Source organism: Myxocyprinus asiaticus, chromosome 32 (genome assembly GCF_019703515.2).
Source record: "Myxocyprinus asiaticus isolate MX2 ecotype Aquarium Trade chromosome 32, UBuf_Myxa_2, whole genome shotgun sequence".
Lineage (NCBI taxonomy): Eukaryota > Metazoa > Chordata > Actinopteri > Cypriniformes > Catostomidae > Myxocyprinus > Myxocyprinus asiaticus.
The window spans coordinates 29595680-29613144 of record NC_059375.1 but is presented as its reverse complement, the minus strand read 5'-3'; the positions used below and the strand labels follow the sequence as shown (position 1 = coordinate 29613144).

Genomic DNA, 17465 nt, shown 5'->3' with positions numbered 1-17465 from the left:
ACATGAATTTCAGAATTTCTTAGTATTCGTTTTGATCCCCTTTTGCTTAAATAACAGCATGCACTTGAGCTGGCATGGACTTCATAAATTTGTGCAAAACCTGATGATCCATGTTATCCAAAATGTGCTTAAAGGAATATTCCGGATTCAGTACAAGTTAAGCTCAGTCAACAGCATTTGTGGCATAATGTTGATTACCACAAAAAATTATTTTGACTCGTCTGTCCTTTTCTTTAAAAAAAAAAAAAAAAAAAAAAAGAACAAATCTGGCTTACAGTGAGGCTCTTACAATTGTAGTAAATGGGGCCAATCCATAAATGTTAAAATACTCACTGTTTTAAAAGTATGTAAACAATATTCATGTTAACATGATTTTAGTGTGAAAAAGTAGCTCAGCATGTGTTCCCTATCATCAGTGTCTTTTGCATGCCAAAAGCTACCTTGTCTCAGAGCCTAGACGTGTACACCTCAAAGAACTCCAGTGTGACATGAACTAACAAGCAACAGCGTGTGCTCAGGCTGCAGAGAGCTCTATTGTTTATTGCTCTATGGGCACCGGAATAATAAGTGTGCTCTTCAGTCACTTCCTTAAGTGGCCTGAGAGATTGTGAGTGCTGCTGAGACAGAAAGTGCTGATGGCAGAGACCTGGAGCTCTTCTGGTGGATGCTTAATAATCTCACAGCTTTGCCCCCCAACTTTTTCAATCCAATAAAAACACACGCCACTGCAGCAAATCAAATCATACCTCCCTAATTGATCTCCCACTCTCTCTTCCACTGTGCCTGCCTTTGTGTCTTTCTGTCCGTCTCCATCTATCTTCTCACTGTCTCTTTCTTCTGGCCTTTTTGATGTGTCTCTTTCTTCTTCCCCAAACTTTTCTTTCTTTATTTCTTTCTTTCAATAGGATCGCCAATACTACCCTTAAGAAATCTCTATTATATCTTAACTATGGAAAGCCTGACATTCAAATTTTTTGACATTCAGCTGTTTTTATTACCATTAGACAAACTATAAAAAAGAAATTTGCACTTTTTTTATGTATCATATTTGATACATTAGGCTTTAAAGGTCATTATCCTCCTGAGGCCCAGTACTTCATTTTTGTGTAGGACATTTGTTATTTCTTAGCCATTAGCCATAACATGCTACAATGGTAAATCTTGTGGTATTATCAGAGGGTTCCCTGGGCTTTTCAGAGATACCAAATGTTTGAGAGTTTGGCCATGACAGCTTCCTCTCTTTGGTATATAAATATGGATTGAAATGTATCACAGTTCAATTCAGTACATCAAATACAATATGAATAAAATATTACTTTTTTAATAAACAATTTTTTTCATATGTATTTTATGCACCAAACACTATATTGACATTTAAAAAAGGGAAATTGTAAAACTTTTTTCAATGGGTCTCAGGAACTTATGGTAAGATGACATTATAATAGCTTGTAATGTAAAATAATTAGATATTTATAATGACAGAGAAGGCTGCATATATGAAAATACACAGAAATATTAGTTCACACATTAAATATATCTTATAAAAGTATATGTCAGAATTTTCAAAGCTCTGTGATTTTTTTGTGGTGGGCATGGATGTAATGTAATGGTGATTAAGAGATATACCTCAAAAGCCTGCTGTATCATATTTGATGCATGGATTTCAATGGGCTTTTTCAGTAAAATAATATACAACATTTTAACCAAGCACAAGTTGCTTATATTCAGCAAAACTCATTTACAAATATCAGTAACAATATAATCATTACTGTCACTTTTACTTTATTAAAATCAGCAAAGATTTCACTTAAAAAAAATGAGTGCATGCAATACAAAACCGGACATTTTTGAAAAAAAATAAATAATAATAATTAAAATATTTTTCCATCAAGAAATGCCTGGAAATATCCACCAGGTGGCAGCAGACATCTAGTACATTGCAGACAACAGGATTTTCAGCAAATTTGTATTATGTTAATGATGCACAGGCTTTAGAAAATAGCGTATCAAATTTGATACAAGCGGTGTTATAGGGTTAATTCTTCATCCGAGGCAGGAATGAGATTAAATGGAGAGCAAATTCTTCCGTGGAACATAAAAGGAGTTGTTTGAAGGAATTTTAGGCACTGATGGTCATCATAGACTTCCATTGCATCTTTTTCCCATTCAATGAAAATGAATGGTGACTGAGGCTCCTTTTGTGTTCCACAAGAAAGTCATATGGGTTTGGGACAGCATAAGCATGAGTAAATGATGACAGAATTTTCTCTTTTGGGTGAACTACCCCTTTAAGTCTCTGTTTCTCTGAAAAAAAAAGCAAGTAAAATCACGTGTCTCCTCTAGTTCTAGAAGAGATCTCAACAATTTCATAAATTGTGGTAAATTAGCCAAGATACCAAAGTCAAGTATTACATCAAATTCTTCCAAGAACAAATTATCTGACCTACGCTATCCACATTCATTTTATAGCTGTATACTTTACTGTATTTTAACACTTGTCTCAGTTGTTTCTATCTTTATTTATACTCAGGAATTTTAGAAGAAACATCTGAGACAAAGTTGAGTTGATATGTAGGTAATATGAAAAGTAAGAACTCCATTAAGTCTGCTGAGCTGTGAAAGAGCAATAACATTTACCTTTGGGTAATTCAAAGTACATGTGGATTCTTCTGAGAAAATAATTACAGCAAATGAGTCTATATGACCGGAACCTTCTATCAATTAACAACAGTGCTGCTTCAGCACAATGGGGGTTTGTTACAACATGAACCCTCTCTGACCATCTCTGTGCTCTTTAATAAAGAGAGAACTGCTAGTTGAACAACACCGTGAGCTCGGCGTAAAAAATCGTTCGCTTAAACTGCCGTCCAGGGACATATAATGGAGCTCAGGAGTGATGCCTGCCAATGGTTGAACTTTGGAATGTGCTTTAAGGGTAATAGCCAGTCCAATTGATATTTGAAAATATCCAGTGGATATGGAGTCTATTGACTTAATGATGAGTGTCTTTTTACCTGAGAGGAATTAATAATCACACTGATCCGTGTATGTTTACAGAGCTGATCAATATGGAGCTTGTATAGCTTTGCTTGAAAAGACCAGCAATTTAAATGGCAGCGATCAAACGACTGATAAGGTGAACAGCGGAATGAGGGACAATTTTATAATAACATTTTCATGAGCCAACCACATTCCAGAGATCATAACCTAGAATGCCTTTTGGATGAGTTTGAAATGGCAGCTCTTTGCTCCAACACTATTTCAATTAATACTCTGTTCTTCGCCAAACAAGTACAGTATGTTACTTCATCAAAGATCCCAGCAGCTGGGGCCACATGAGTAGTTGATGCATAACATGTCCTTGGACCTTTTTTTTATTAACATCAAGATATCATGTTTATAAGTAAATATGAATGCAAAAGGGAAAGTGTATATCTTAAGTCCAGCAACTGGTCACCATTTAGTTTTTAATTTTTTTAATTGCCTTTTTACCTTTAGGTTTTTTTTTAAGGGACAATTATTATAATTTTTTTTTTTTTTGGTAATATTTGTACTCTAAAAGTAAAAATATTCCATGTAATTTCTCAATTAAAATTAGGTCATAAATGCTGCATGAATAAAAATAATACAATAATTAATGGTAACGCTTTACAATAAGGTTCCATTCATTACAGTTAATGCATTTGGTATCATGAACTAACAATGAACAATGTATTTTTAACAGCATATTGTTATTAATATTTGTTAATGCTAGTCAATAAAAATAAAATTGTTCATTGTTAGATCATGTTAATTCATAGTGCATTAACTTTTGATTAAAAAATAAATAAATGAATATTACCATATGTTGAAATTAACATTAACCAAGATTAATAAATGCTGTAAAAGTATTGTATATTGTTAGTTCATGTTAACTAATGTTGTTAACTCAAGTTAACAAATGGAACCTTGTTGTAAAGTGTTACAGAGATATCTTTATAATTAAGCAATACACAACAAAATACAAGCAAGAGTGCAGTTGTTATGAATTTCAGCAGAGCTTTGATTCAGCCGTAGGCACTCTTGCAATGCTGCTTGTCCAACCAGATTAGGGGACCCAAAACAAATTTTTATACATTTTAAAAGACAGAAAAATGCTCCTTAAAATAGTTTTAGATGTAGTACACTACAACATGTCACACAAAAGGACACGTCAACTTTGCAAAAGTATTTCATGTCAACTACCAACATTCCACCATTTCAATCTAATGAATAGCCAACACTAGGAGCTGCAAACCCCTGACCCCTTATAGACTGAGGTAATGGGCATTTTAAAGGCACTACCAGTTCCTGAGAGTGCTGTTGGATTAGTCTCATCCCAAATAATTGCCAGAGCCAGAGGGATTTGGGGTCATTGATACTCCAGTGGTACAGTGAAATTTCAGTGAAGGCTTGGCAATGTACCCTACAGGGGAGCCGCTATTGTTACAGTGTCACAATGGAGGGAGTCACATGACTGCTGAATGTTTGACTATGTGTGTTTTGGGAGCGAGAGACAGAAAGAGAAGCAGAGCATGAAAGGAAGGCTCCTAGGAGCTTTAGACTGTGTGCGCTAAAGAGATTTAAAGAAAGCTAGGAGCAATATGTGTGTATGTGTGTGTCGGGCTGTGCATGTCCAACCGCAAACCAATTAAACTGCAAAGAAATCTCATGAGTGTAATTAATAAAGGTTACAGTGTTGATGGCTCTCAATCCAAAAGAAAAATCAATGTCTAATAAGATATAAAACTGGTATTTGATGTTTACCATCAACAAATTCCAAGTAATTTCCCCCTGGGGCACTGCCTTCAATTTACATACATTAGCAGTAAAACAAGTTTCTGTTTTTTTAATCTGTGAGAAATGGAGTCAAGACAGAGCCATTAATAAATTAAGAACATGCCACACCCATTCAAGATTCAACAACTTGGTCTCATCGAATCATGTTATTATAAAAAAAAATTGCAAAATTAGTTTTACGAGTCTCGTTCTACATATCACAGCAGTTTTCTGGTGAAATAAACACTAGAAGTGCTACAACAAGTTTTATTCACTTTCACACAAATCACGATTAGTGATTTCAAATCAGTTTTTCATCTCACATTTGGTTTTTATGACACTATCAGTAAGTTTTAGGTAGGTTTTGTTCATTAACCTTCAAGGGATCAATATTTCAATCCTTTTTTTAAAATAAATCTCCACTTTCACTTTCACTTTCAGAATGTGAAGGTGAATGTGGAGATTTATTGTAAAAAGGATTGAAATATTGATCTGTTTCTCATCCACACCTATTATATCACTTCTGAAGACATAAATGTAACCACTGGAGTATGGATTACTTTTATACTGCCTTTGTGATATTTTGGAGCTTGAAAGGTCTGGTCACCATTCACTTGCATTGTATGGACCTACAGAGCTGAGATATTCTTCTGAAAATCTTTGCTTTTGCTCTGCAGAAAAAAGAAAGTCTCACATCTGGGATGGCATAACATTTAGTAAATTATGAGAAAATTTCATTTTTGAGTGAACTATCCCTTTTAAGTCCTCATCTTTTTGAGAACAATTAATTTGCTTTTAGTGCCCCTCAGTGGTCATTTCACCTCAAAACTGCAACAATAAGTGTAATGAACCATGTAATTTTGCACAATTTTGCCACAGTCAAAGGCTGTAACTCTCTTTGTCTACTCATTTTTAAAATGTTGTAGTTAAAACCAGCACATTATCGCTGTTTGTTGCTTAAAGAGGTGAGATAAGGTGAGCTAAAGAGATACAATACCAGATAAATCTACTGATGAATGCCAGCACACACTTACAAAAAGAGAGAGGGGGGCATTCCATTCCCATCCGCATTCGCACCATCCTGGACTCAGGAAATGATAAGTATAGGCTTCATACATCACAAATACATAAACACACATACACAGTGGGGGATCAGTCCTCAGGGACTGTCAGCATAAAGCTGTCAAGCCAGCCCATTAGAATAAAGGATTTCCTCTTTCTCTCCCTAGGCTTCTTTCCAAAATCTACTCAAAGGGATTTGTATTATATATGTCTGACAGCCAATACACTAGCATGGTCTATTCACTCTCTGCTCTATACTGACTATGAGTGTGTGGGTGTGTTTGAGTGTTTCTAAATGTATATGTGTGTGTGTGTGTGTGTGTGTGTGTGTGTGTGTGTGTGTGTGTGTGTGTGTGTGTGTGTGTGTGTGTGAGTGTGTGTGTGTGATTTAATGTGTCCTTAAAGGGATAGTTCACCTGAAGACAAAAGGAGATGTTGGGCAGAATGTTAGCCTCAGTCACATTCACCTTCATTGTATGGGAAAAAGATACAGTGAAAGTGAATTTTGAAGGGAGCTAACATTTTGCTTAACATTTTGTGAGTGTGTGTGTGTGTGTGTGTGTGTGTGTGTGTGGGTGGGTTTTGGTGGTTTATGACGACATTTTTTTAGGTTACAAACTGGTAATTACAAGGGTATTATGCTATAAATGTGGTTTATGGGGACATTTCTAGTGTCCCCATAATTCAAATAGCTTGATTCTCTGAAGCCTCTGAATTTTGAAAATATAAATAATCTTATTAACAGTTATGTTTTATTGCTCCATGGCAAAAGAAAACAAAAATCTATTCCAAACAATAAAGGGTGCCTTGTTTGGCCTAGAATTTTGGTCATACTGTAAATACTGTGCTTTTTTATTCTATTCCCATCATATGCTGTATTATTGTCATCTCACCTCTTGTTTCCTACTACATTTCATGCTTCTAAGACCAAACAATAGCTGTTTCTACAAATAAAGTGTAAAGAGTCGCCTAGATAAGTGTGTTTGGGGGGGGGGGGGGAGGTTGATGGTTTACGAGGACATTTTTTAGGTTACAAATTGGAAATTTCAAGGGTATTATGCTATAAATGTGGTTTATGGGGACATTTCTAGTGTCCCCATAATTCAAATAGCTTGAAAACTAAACTATGTTTTTTTGAAAATGTAAAAATGGAGAAAGCTTTTTTGTGAGGGTTAGGTTTAGAGGTAGGGTTAGGGTTAGGGGATAGAATCTATAGTTATATGTCTATGGACAGTCCTCATAAGGATAGCCACACCAACATGTGTGAGTGTGTGTGTGTGTTTTATGGTAGAATGAATGTTACACATGTTTGGAACAACATGAGGGTAAGCAAATTACCAAATTGTCATATTGGGTCAACTGTCCCTTTAATTTCTGCACTGACAGTGCTGATGATGTGTCTTTTGGGTGGCCTTAAATGGTATGACCACACAAGCTTGTACAGTACCACAGTGCATGCACTTTAAGATAAGATTTTAAAAAACAGAGGCAGCAGTGTCACATTGTTATGCTGTATCAGATATCAACAGTATCAATCATTAAAATGATAAACGTGAAAATGGGAATCGTTATGCTGTATTAAGCAAAGCTCTATTTGACCCGTTTAATGGCTTGTAGTTAATATAGCTAATCTTTTTTTTATGGCAGGGTCAATTTCTACAGCAAGGCAGGAAACAGTGAAAAGGTTTATAATAATAAAAATGCAAAAGATTGCCAAAAAAAGAACAAAAATACAAACTTGACAGGAGAAATGACAGGACAAAATACCAAACAAGGGGTAGGGCACAAGACAAGACAATCCAGCAACTAACAAATTAAACAAGACTAGTATATACTGTGTGTTATATATATATATATATATATATATATATATATATATATATATATATATATATACACACATATACATACATACACACGCACACACTCAATAAGCACTTTATTTGGAACACTATGGCCCTGGTAAAGTGCCCGAATCTGTCTTCTGCCGTTGTAGCCCATCTGCCTCAATGTTCAACATGCTGTGCATGCTGAGATGCTATTGTGCTCACTGTAATTGTACAGAGTGGTTATCTGAGTTACCGTAGCCTTTCTGTCGGCTCAAACCAGTCTGGCCATTCTCTGTTAAAGGTGCATTCAGTAGTTTGCAGCCACTGTGCTATCTACTGTCACTGTATGGAAGACAGCAGCTCAGACATTCTGCTAAACATCTCCTTTTGTGTTCCACGGAAGAAAGAAAGTCAGACAGGTTTGAAACAACAAGGTAAGCAAATGGTGACAGCATTTTAATTTTGGGGGGAACTATCCATTTCACTTAAAATAATAGTTACCTTTCTGTTATGTTGCTACAGTATAGAGTGTTTTGAATTTTAGACTTTTTCTATGTTTGTTTTCTCTCTCATTTTTGTCACACTTGACAGAATTATTGATGCTGAATGATTTGTAATCAACCATCCAGACATTAGTAATTACCTACCGCTTATGAGCTATATATACAATGCAGCATGAGCAAGCTTTAAATGTAATTTTGCCTCCAGCAGTCTTTAAGCTGTTTATGTGTTTTCTGAAAAGACAGACACAGTTCTCATAGTGTGAGATGATGGGGATTTGTTTTGTGTGTTTCGCAATATTTGCATGTTTAACTCATAACAGAGTTTTATAAGGTGTATCATATCTAATGTGGTAAACAGTCTATGTCTATACAAATGTGAAATGCTCTCTCTTTCTGTCTTGTTCTGCTTCAGGCTGTGTGGCAGCTGGTTGGCATTCATGAACCGTACAATCCTGGCATCCATGTCAATGATGTGAAATGAGATTGGAAATCAAATTACAGCTCCAAACAATAACTGCTGACAGGGCCATTAAAAAAAAAAAAAATAATAAAAAAAAAAACATTTTTAATAACCTCTTCCTCTTTTATAGCCTTTTTAGGATTCATGCCAATACCAGTGATGTATGAATTGATTTTCTTAAAAACAAAGCGTGCCATTTCAAATGAACATTACGCATATGAATTTTGTCCTACTGAACGTTTAAAAGGAAATAATTTTTTGTCATTACTTAGAGAATGGAATTGTGGATCAAAACTGGCACTGAGTAAAACAAATTAGCCAGAAATGAAAGGCTTTTTTAATATACGTATGTAGTATATATAGTGAAAAGGATTTTAATTTAGGCTGAAAAATCTTCAAATTTCATTATAATTACACCATTTCCTCTTTCAATACATTCTCTGTCAGTTTCAGGTTCAATCGTATACTATTTCTGGATGAGTGACATGACTAAATACAGACTAACTGTTATTTTATACACTGCAGGAAAGGATGTGGGCCGTCTTGTATGAGAAGAGGATGTGGTCTTTTAGAAGACGGTGGACACTTGGGACTTGTTACTACATTGTGGCCCAGCCAGAGATTGAGAATAATTCAGATGACCGGGGCACATCAGTCCTGTGCAAAATGGACGCCACTGTTTATTCTTTCATCTCTCTTTCCTGCTAGCCAATGCACTACAGTTGTGAGAGTACAAGAAACAGGACTGTTTACTTGTCTTCCTTTGCCTTCCTGAAAGTTACAGTGCTTGAATGAAATTATGTTAAAGTGATTTTGCACTTATCAAAGACAACAATTACAGTGGCCCCAACATTTTTTTTACACTTAAGACACAAATAAAAAAAAAATATTAATTTCATTATATTAGTAGATTGCACAATACCAAACCAAGTGGCATTGGTGAACAAATGATGCTGGTCCATTTATGCAAGTAGGCCTATTTCCACACCCCCCCCTCCCCCCATATATGTAGTTATCCCATTCTACTTTTCTTTTTCGTTCCAAATCCAAACCCCTGGCTTTCTGTTTGTCTTCATTGCTCCAGCTCATACTGACAGATCAGGTGACACAACTCTCGCTTTACTGTGACAGTATGATCATTCTTCTTCTCTCATAGCCGCTTCTTTATTGATTTATGGAAAGGACCCATTTTAATTCAAGTACTTCCTGGCAAATTTATTCCAGTGGTTATTTGATCTGAATGTCTCATGGTTCTGGGTTTAGATTAATGGCACAATAAACTTGTTTCTGGAAAGGCTCACTGCATTGTCACTGCATTGAAAGACAAAGAGAGAAATAATAAAGTCATATGATCAGGTACATCAAGACCAAGCAAAGACTATTATAGCCCATAAAGAAGTACTCTTTTACTTTGTGTCCTTACCTATAGCCATGCGTGTTGTTCTTCAAATGAAGGTAGACATACAATACCTTACGGTACTTAAAGATATAGTGTGTTGTAATATGCACAGACAACTGTAAGTAAGCCATTTGTAGGTTGATTCCCCCAAAAGTGTTAACACTGTGACTCTGGGGCACTTTCAAAATATTGCTTTGTTTGTTTGAGCATCTCAACCAGACCGACACAGCAACACTGGCTCGACCAATGGCATGAGTTTGAGGTGTGCCTATCTTTTTATCTGTTTTTTTTCTCTGTTCGAGGAAACCTGCCTAAAAACAATCATTATTGTATATTTGCAATTCCATTTGGTGATGCTAGTGGCACAGAAATTACACACTTCAGCTTTAACTGTGGAAAACCTCATGAGCCTCATAACCATTCCTAATTTGCCTGCCTACTGGCAATCTCTGTACAATTCTTTTCAATACAACTCAATTCTGCCTTACCCTTTAGGCTACTTTTTCACTAAAGAGGGCATGTCTTTCCCCCTCTCCCCTCATATGGTTGATTTTATTTCTCACATTTTCTTGTCATCCCATGGCTCAAAGGAATCTGTTTCTAAAACCTAATACTAACAAAAGCTATGTAGAGCGGGCATGGCATCAAATAAAGAGGAAAGAAAGTGCCTCTACTGCATATTGCAAACAGAGGCAACCTAAACAAAGACTGCAGTTTTTTTATGCTCTACAATATCCATTTAACCAAACCATCTTAGAGGCATCAAAGGTCTACACTTGTTTCTTAAATCCTTACATAAACATGCATTATGATTTGATTTGTTTTGACTCTTATAATCTCAATGTTGCATCTTTATGTAGAACTGTCAGTTTGTTAAAATGATAATTCACCCAAAAATGTAAATTCTCTCAACATTTACTCACCCTCATGCCATCCCAGATGTATATGACTTTCTTCTGTTGAAGACAAACAAAGATTTTTAGAAGAATATATCAGCTCTGTAGGTCCTCACAATGCAAGTGAATGGGTACCAACATTTTGGAGCTCCAAGAAACACATAAAGACAACATAAACTCCAGTTTATGTTGGGAGGAAAACCCCAACAGACTCCAGTGGTTAAATCCACATTCACAGAAGTGATTTGATAGGTGTGGGTGAGAAACAGATACATTTAAGTCTTGTTTTATTATAAATTCACCTCCCTGCCCAGTAGGTGGTGATATGCACAAAGTATGCGAATCACCAAACACAAAAGAAGAAGAATGTGAAAGTGAAAGTGGAGACTTATAGTAAAAAAAAGACTTCAATATTTATCTGTTTCTCACCCAAACCTATAATTTTTCTACTGAAGACATGGCTCTAACCACTTTTTGTATGCATTTGCAGCTTCAAAATGTTGGTACACATTCACTTGCATTGTGAGGACCTACAGAGCTGAAATAATCTTCTAAAAATATTCATTTGTGTTCTGCAGAAGAACGAAAGTCATAGACATCTGGGATGGCATGAGGGTAAGTCAATTATGAGAGAATTGCCATTTTTGGGTGAACTATTCCTTTAAAGTTTATGACACCAAGCTGGTGAGTTAACTGTCTTGCTCAGCAATAATTAGAGGCTTAATCAGGCCGTTTAAATTGATCTTGGCTATGTTCCTGACAGTAAGTGTAACTTGAACACATTTACTGAAACACTGCTGTTTTGCATTAGAGCCCAGGACAGCTGCTATTAGATGAGAATGCATATCGGTGAGTCAGGTCTATAAAAAAAGGTATTGAGAAAGCTGATACTCTGTTGACTAATTTTCTGTCTTTCCTAGGCTTTATGTTTCCCATAAGGATATTATGTGCTGACCGGTGTTTTGCTGCTGTACACACCCTGTCAGCCTGGTCAGGATGCTCAAACAAATAAAGTAATGCTTTTCCTTTTAGGGGAATCAATCTACAGTATGAATGGCCTACAAACTGTTGTCTCTGCATATTAAGCTGGGATAGGTCAAAGTATTTTAAACACACTTCAGCCCTAAAGAGATCATGTTCGATACTGATCTGACCCTTAAAAACTACTTTTGTTGGTGTAACCTAATGTATTCTGGTAGTTTCTGTCATATTAAGTAATATTTTTTTATTTAAAAAATACTAGCTTGATTTAGCTTTTATTGCATGAAGTAGGGAGACCAGGGATTGTTGGATCCCTTTTCATTCTTTGTTGAATATCTCTGGACCAAACATTAAGATGTACTGTAGGTACAAATGAAATCTTACGTTATTGAGTAAAAAACAAACAAACAGACAAATTCAATGTCACAAAATATTTTTTTAACTTTTGTTAATTCATGACTAAAATTACAGGGTTGTCTGGATCAGGTTGTGTGGTTGGTTGGATCAGTGTTAAAAGACTAATTTTAAGAGGGTGGCACCAAACAGTGAAGATGAAAATGTTTATTTTAAACCAAACTTACACCACTCAACACAAATTTGCCTAATAGGATTATTTTTTATGATTAATATAAATCATTTATGCTTTATCCTCATGCGACCCCGTGTCCACATGCGTGGACATTGTATTTTGGCATCATTATATGCAACGCATAATTTAAACTGACTGAACTCAATCTGGGTTATCAGTAAAGAGTTAAACTTTCGACGAGTCATGTGACAAAACAACATGGCGCCAATCACTGCAGAGTTTGTCTTTGGGAGAATGCCAACAAAACTACATCTGGTAAGAAACCAAATGAAATTTTAACCTGTTTGAGTCAAAAGACTGGAGTCTCTAGTTTTTTCCGATATGCCTTTTTTATTTTTTTATTTGAGCGATTTGTTGCAAAACGGAACACTGCTAAACACAATGTACTCTATAGTGGACAATAGCACTAGTTTTTCTATAGAAATCCTATATTTACTGTGCATTTTCACATTGAGAAAGAAAAAAGTTGCTTTCAGAGGCTTTATATGGACATAGGATGATAATAAGGCGCATTTCGAACTGTTCTGAGACCGGTGTAGACAGACAGCACACTGGAGGATAAGTCATTCACTAAATAGGGAACAAGGGAGAATCCTATAGCTTTCCTATGCAGCCAAGTACATTCACTCCTAAAATCCGACCAAAAGGTCAGTTTCAGACTGCAGATGATGTTTGGACCACTCGTTATGGTTGGCAGACATGGTACAATGGTAATCAGTACACAGATTCAGAATTTATAATGTATCATTTTATTTTAACATGGTTGGCAGTGATTGGACGATGCTGGCCATTATTTGTATCATAATTAATTATGGTAATTTCTGATTGGTAAAATGCTTCCACACTGGCTATCACTTGTTTGTTTTATTTATGCTTTTCCCAATATACATAGTTCCAAAGCAGCTTTACAGAAAATAAGCTATAATGTCTGTAAAGTCTCAAAAACATGAATAACCAACACTCCTGGAAACATAACAATTTGTAAAAAAAAAAAAAAAAAAAAAATACATAAATAAATAATCAGACTTTCTATACCTTGGTATTATTTAAAATGTAAAACTCAGTCTTGCTGTTCACATATGAGGACATACATTTTTAGGAAAACGATTTGCTCTTCAAAAAGATTTTCCTTTGCATTTTTATAAGCTGCTACTAGTTACAAATCAATAAGATAAATGGAAAATGCACACGGCAGTCACGCTCGTCTCAGGGGTTAAGATTAATTGTAACCATTTTCATAATATTTTAAATTATTTTAATACTTTTTATATAATTTAAATAAATCATGTCGAGATGATATTAGCCTAGATGTTTTTTTTGTTTTGTTGTTTTTTGTCCAGCAATTGGCTGTTTTTATTTTATCATCCACATATTCAGGACTGGGGGTTAATTATTCTTTATTTATACTCCATATGTCAACCAACCCTGATCACACTCTTTTCTTAAACGATGTAAGCCAGGTAACATTATTTATAAAAATTCATCAAAATATAGCTGGTTCCCATCTCTATTAACTAACATTTAAATATTTTAAATATCTTTCTCCAAATTAGTTTATAACATTATCAGCTGGAGAGGTTAATGTTTTGTTTTGACAGAAACATTTTAAAGTTGTCCTCACCTTGACAGTTCAACTTTTAACGTTTTAGATTCAAGAAGATAAAAATTCTGATGTCACAATTTTGTGACAACACCCTGTTATGACTCAGAAATGAACCCTTATCCAACCAACGCCTTTACCCAAACAAGCCTGGTCTCCCCTATATTTTATTTTATTTTATTATTTTATACTTTTTACTGTGCACATTGAACACTGAAACACCAATCAAAGGTTCTCTGGCATGTTTCGCATGTCTGTCCCTCTGTCCACACTATTCTTCTAAACAAGTTTGGTACCACTCTGATTAAAGTTCATCATTTGATATAGAGGAATTCCCTCAATATCAAAACCCTAAAACTCTAGTTCTCTGTTACAGACACATGCACACACATCAGGATGTATTGTAAAACAACAGCAAGCCTGTGATGTTCAGTTCTTTATAATCCTTATCTAGTAATACACTAGTTATTGCAGAATTAACAGGGGATTAAACATTCAGACTGTTTAAAAAGGAGTCTTTAAGCCTTTTTGTACCATCTGCACTTTTCCCCATATAGATTATTTCTTCATGGAAAAACAAGGCTGCAGTCCCAAAAGCTGTGACCCTTGTACGACTTTAATGATTTGAGGTGGAAAGAGAGGGAATTTAATGGGAGGGTGTCTCTTTACCTCGCATGTACTTTCATGCATGGACTGGCTATATTCACATTTAATCAAAACCAAATCTAACACCTAATACAAACAGAAACCACACTGAGACACTGCCTATGACCATGGAGAATTACTCCATCAGACTAATAGTTTGTAGCCAGTGCTGTATTCAACCAACAAACCTCACAGTAGTTTCATAGGAGAGGAACAGCACCATCTACAGAGCATAATGTACTATCTCTATCGAAACAGCACTTGTTCTGCAAGTCCTCTATTAGAATGCATAAGGGATTGACTCTTTTATGAATTGAGAAGAATGAATGAAGGAATTTAGTAAATGACTAATCTAGGTGGATCATTCTATGAGCTACCAGGCATTTTTGTTCATATTTATTCATTTGGAAGACACTTCAACCCATAGCAACTTGCAAGTACACATATCTCTCCGTCTGGGCAAGGACAAAATGATGCAATTTGACATACATAAGGTCATTACTTAGGTCATACGTAACTCATGAACTTAGTCAAGAGTTGTAAGTACATTAAGCAAATATTAAGAATCAACAGACCAAAAAAAATATAAAAAAATAAACAAACAACAACAAAAAAAATTATAATAATAATAAAAATTAAAAAAAATAAAATAAAAAAAATGCCCCGAGTGTGATTTGACAGAAATCTCCTTTTAAAGGGAAAGTTTATTCAAAACTGATGAAATTTCTGGCATCATTTACTCACTCTCGTTTTATTCCAAACCTGTATGACTTCCTTTTTTTCCGTGAAACACAAAAGGAAATGTCAGGCAGAATGTTAGCCTAATGTTAGTCACCATTCACTATCATTTCATCTTTTTTTCCATACAGTGAAATGGAATGGTGACTGAGGCTGTCATTCAGCCTAACATCTCATTTTGAGCTCAACTGAGGAAAAAGAAGTCATAGGAAACAATATAAAGGTGAGTGAATGATGACAGAATTTTCTTTTTTAGGTGAACTATTCATTTAAGTGTGAGTTGGGAATGTACATTAACATCAGACTTACCTGAAATGATGGGAGCCAGACGGAAAATATCAGACAGACGGCTGTTTACTGGCTCATATGGCGAGTCCTCCAGCAAATCATTGGCTGGAAGATAAACAACAACAAACTACCAGTAAGATAGAATAGTAGAAATAGTAATAACATAAGACAGAGTTTACAATTAAAATGGGATTTTATGGAAACAGCATGTATTTTTACTTCATCTAGACGTATGGTTTTGTCAGTTTTGAATGATTTGTATGCGTATTTGCATTTCCAAGACAAAGTATCTAAGTGAGCATGAGGATCATTACACAGACAGGATTTAGTCAACAGGAGTTTTACTCAAGGATCTGCCCACCCTGTAAACTCTGGTATATACTCCAGAAGATACGCAGACAGTTCTTCTCTTTCTTCATCCCTCTCCTGCACTTGCAGTCGTACAGAGGACTCTGTTTCATGGACTCTATGGCGTTTCGGCACTCGTCCTGCGCCTCTGGTTCAGCCAGCATGCTGAAGTTACTCGCTCTCCCGGCCACACACTGTCTCATGGTTCGGTACTTCGTGCTGCAGCCGTACTTCGACAAACACTGTTCGTGAGCTCTGACGCAGTCCAGCCGAACCGATCGAGACTGTGTGATCGAATCTGCCTGCGAGAAGTGCATTAAATCTGTAGAGGGGGAAAGGCAAAATGAAAGTGCATACGGACGTATAGCAAAATCTTTATAAATGTCCATAAGCAACGAGGCTTACCTAGTAACTTTAGTGGACCCAATTCAAGCAAATAACTACAACATAGCAGATCTACAGAGCAGATCTACACTTATTTACACAATTTTATAGTTATTAATATTTGGTATAGCCTAATAATAATAATAATAATAATAATAATAATAATAATAATAATAATAATAATATAAAAATAAAACTATAATTTTAATTATAATAATAGACCAAATAACAATAATAACAACAATAATAATAATAAATCAGAAAAAAATATCTATCAATATATATTTGTCTAATAACAAATAATGAAATTCTCGTTTTTCTGTAGTTGTTACCTAAGACGCAAACCTAAAAACACATGCATCTCAGCTTACCAAGGACTGGCAGCATTATCCAAAAAGTTACGAATAGCATCGTCGGTTTATTCAGATCCATTAATAGAAAAGAGAAATCGGTTAAACATATATATGCACAACAATTTCCCCGATATATCCATTGTGCGCCAGCTTTGCACTAGTGAGGAACAAGTGATCGGACATCATATACACATCCGGACAGATTCAGGCACTCCAACAAGCGCTCAGTGCTGAGAGAATAAAAACACCACTGAGAGAGAGAGAGAGAGAGAGAGAGAGAGAGAGAGAGAGAGAGAGAGAGAGAGAGAGAGAGGCACTAATACCACGACAAATCGATGCGTAAAGTTCAACCTTTAGATTTCTCCTTTGTCATGTCTTCAGCAGTAGTTCAACAAAACGCTTATTTATTTTCTTAAGATACAATGAGCATTCCAGAAAATTATTAAAAGTTCACGTTAGTTATTGCACAGAGTCAGAGCGCTGTTGCGCGCTCGTTTAGCCGACAACGTGCGTTCCAGTGTCCGAACTACGCGCACTGCACTGCGTTGACGCTGTTGAAGATATTGCGCATGTGCTCATATTTCTGGAGAAGG

General features: G+C 35.6%; 1 protein-coding gene across 1 annotated transcript in view; it reads right to left on the bottom strand.

The window, feature by feature from the left end:
• The window catches only part of LOC127423633 (GDNF family receptor alpha-1-like), a 46552-nt gene extending 29552 nt beyond the window's left edge, over nt 1-17000 (bottom strand). The window contains exons 1-3 of the mRNA XM_051668115.1: nt 16891-17000; nt 16149-16457; nt 15809-15892 (exon numbers count right to left, since the gene is read on the bottom strand). Coding sequence (XP_051524075.1) covers nt 15809-15892; nt 16149-16457; nt 16891-16951 — 454 coding nt within the window. The 5' untranslated portion in view covers nt 16952-17000. The remainder of the gene's footprint in view (nt 1-15808; nt 15893-16148; nt 16458-16890) is intronic.
• Nucleotides 17001-17465: the final 465 nt, after the last annotated feature.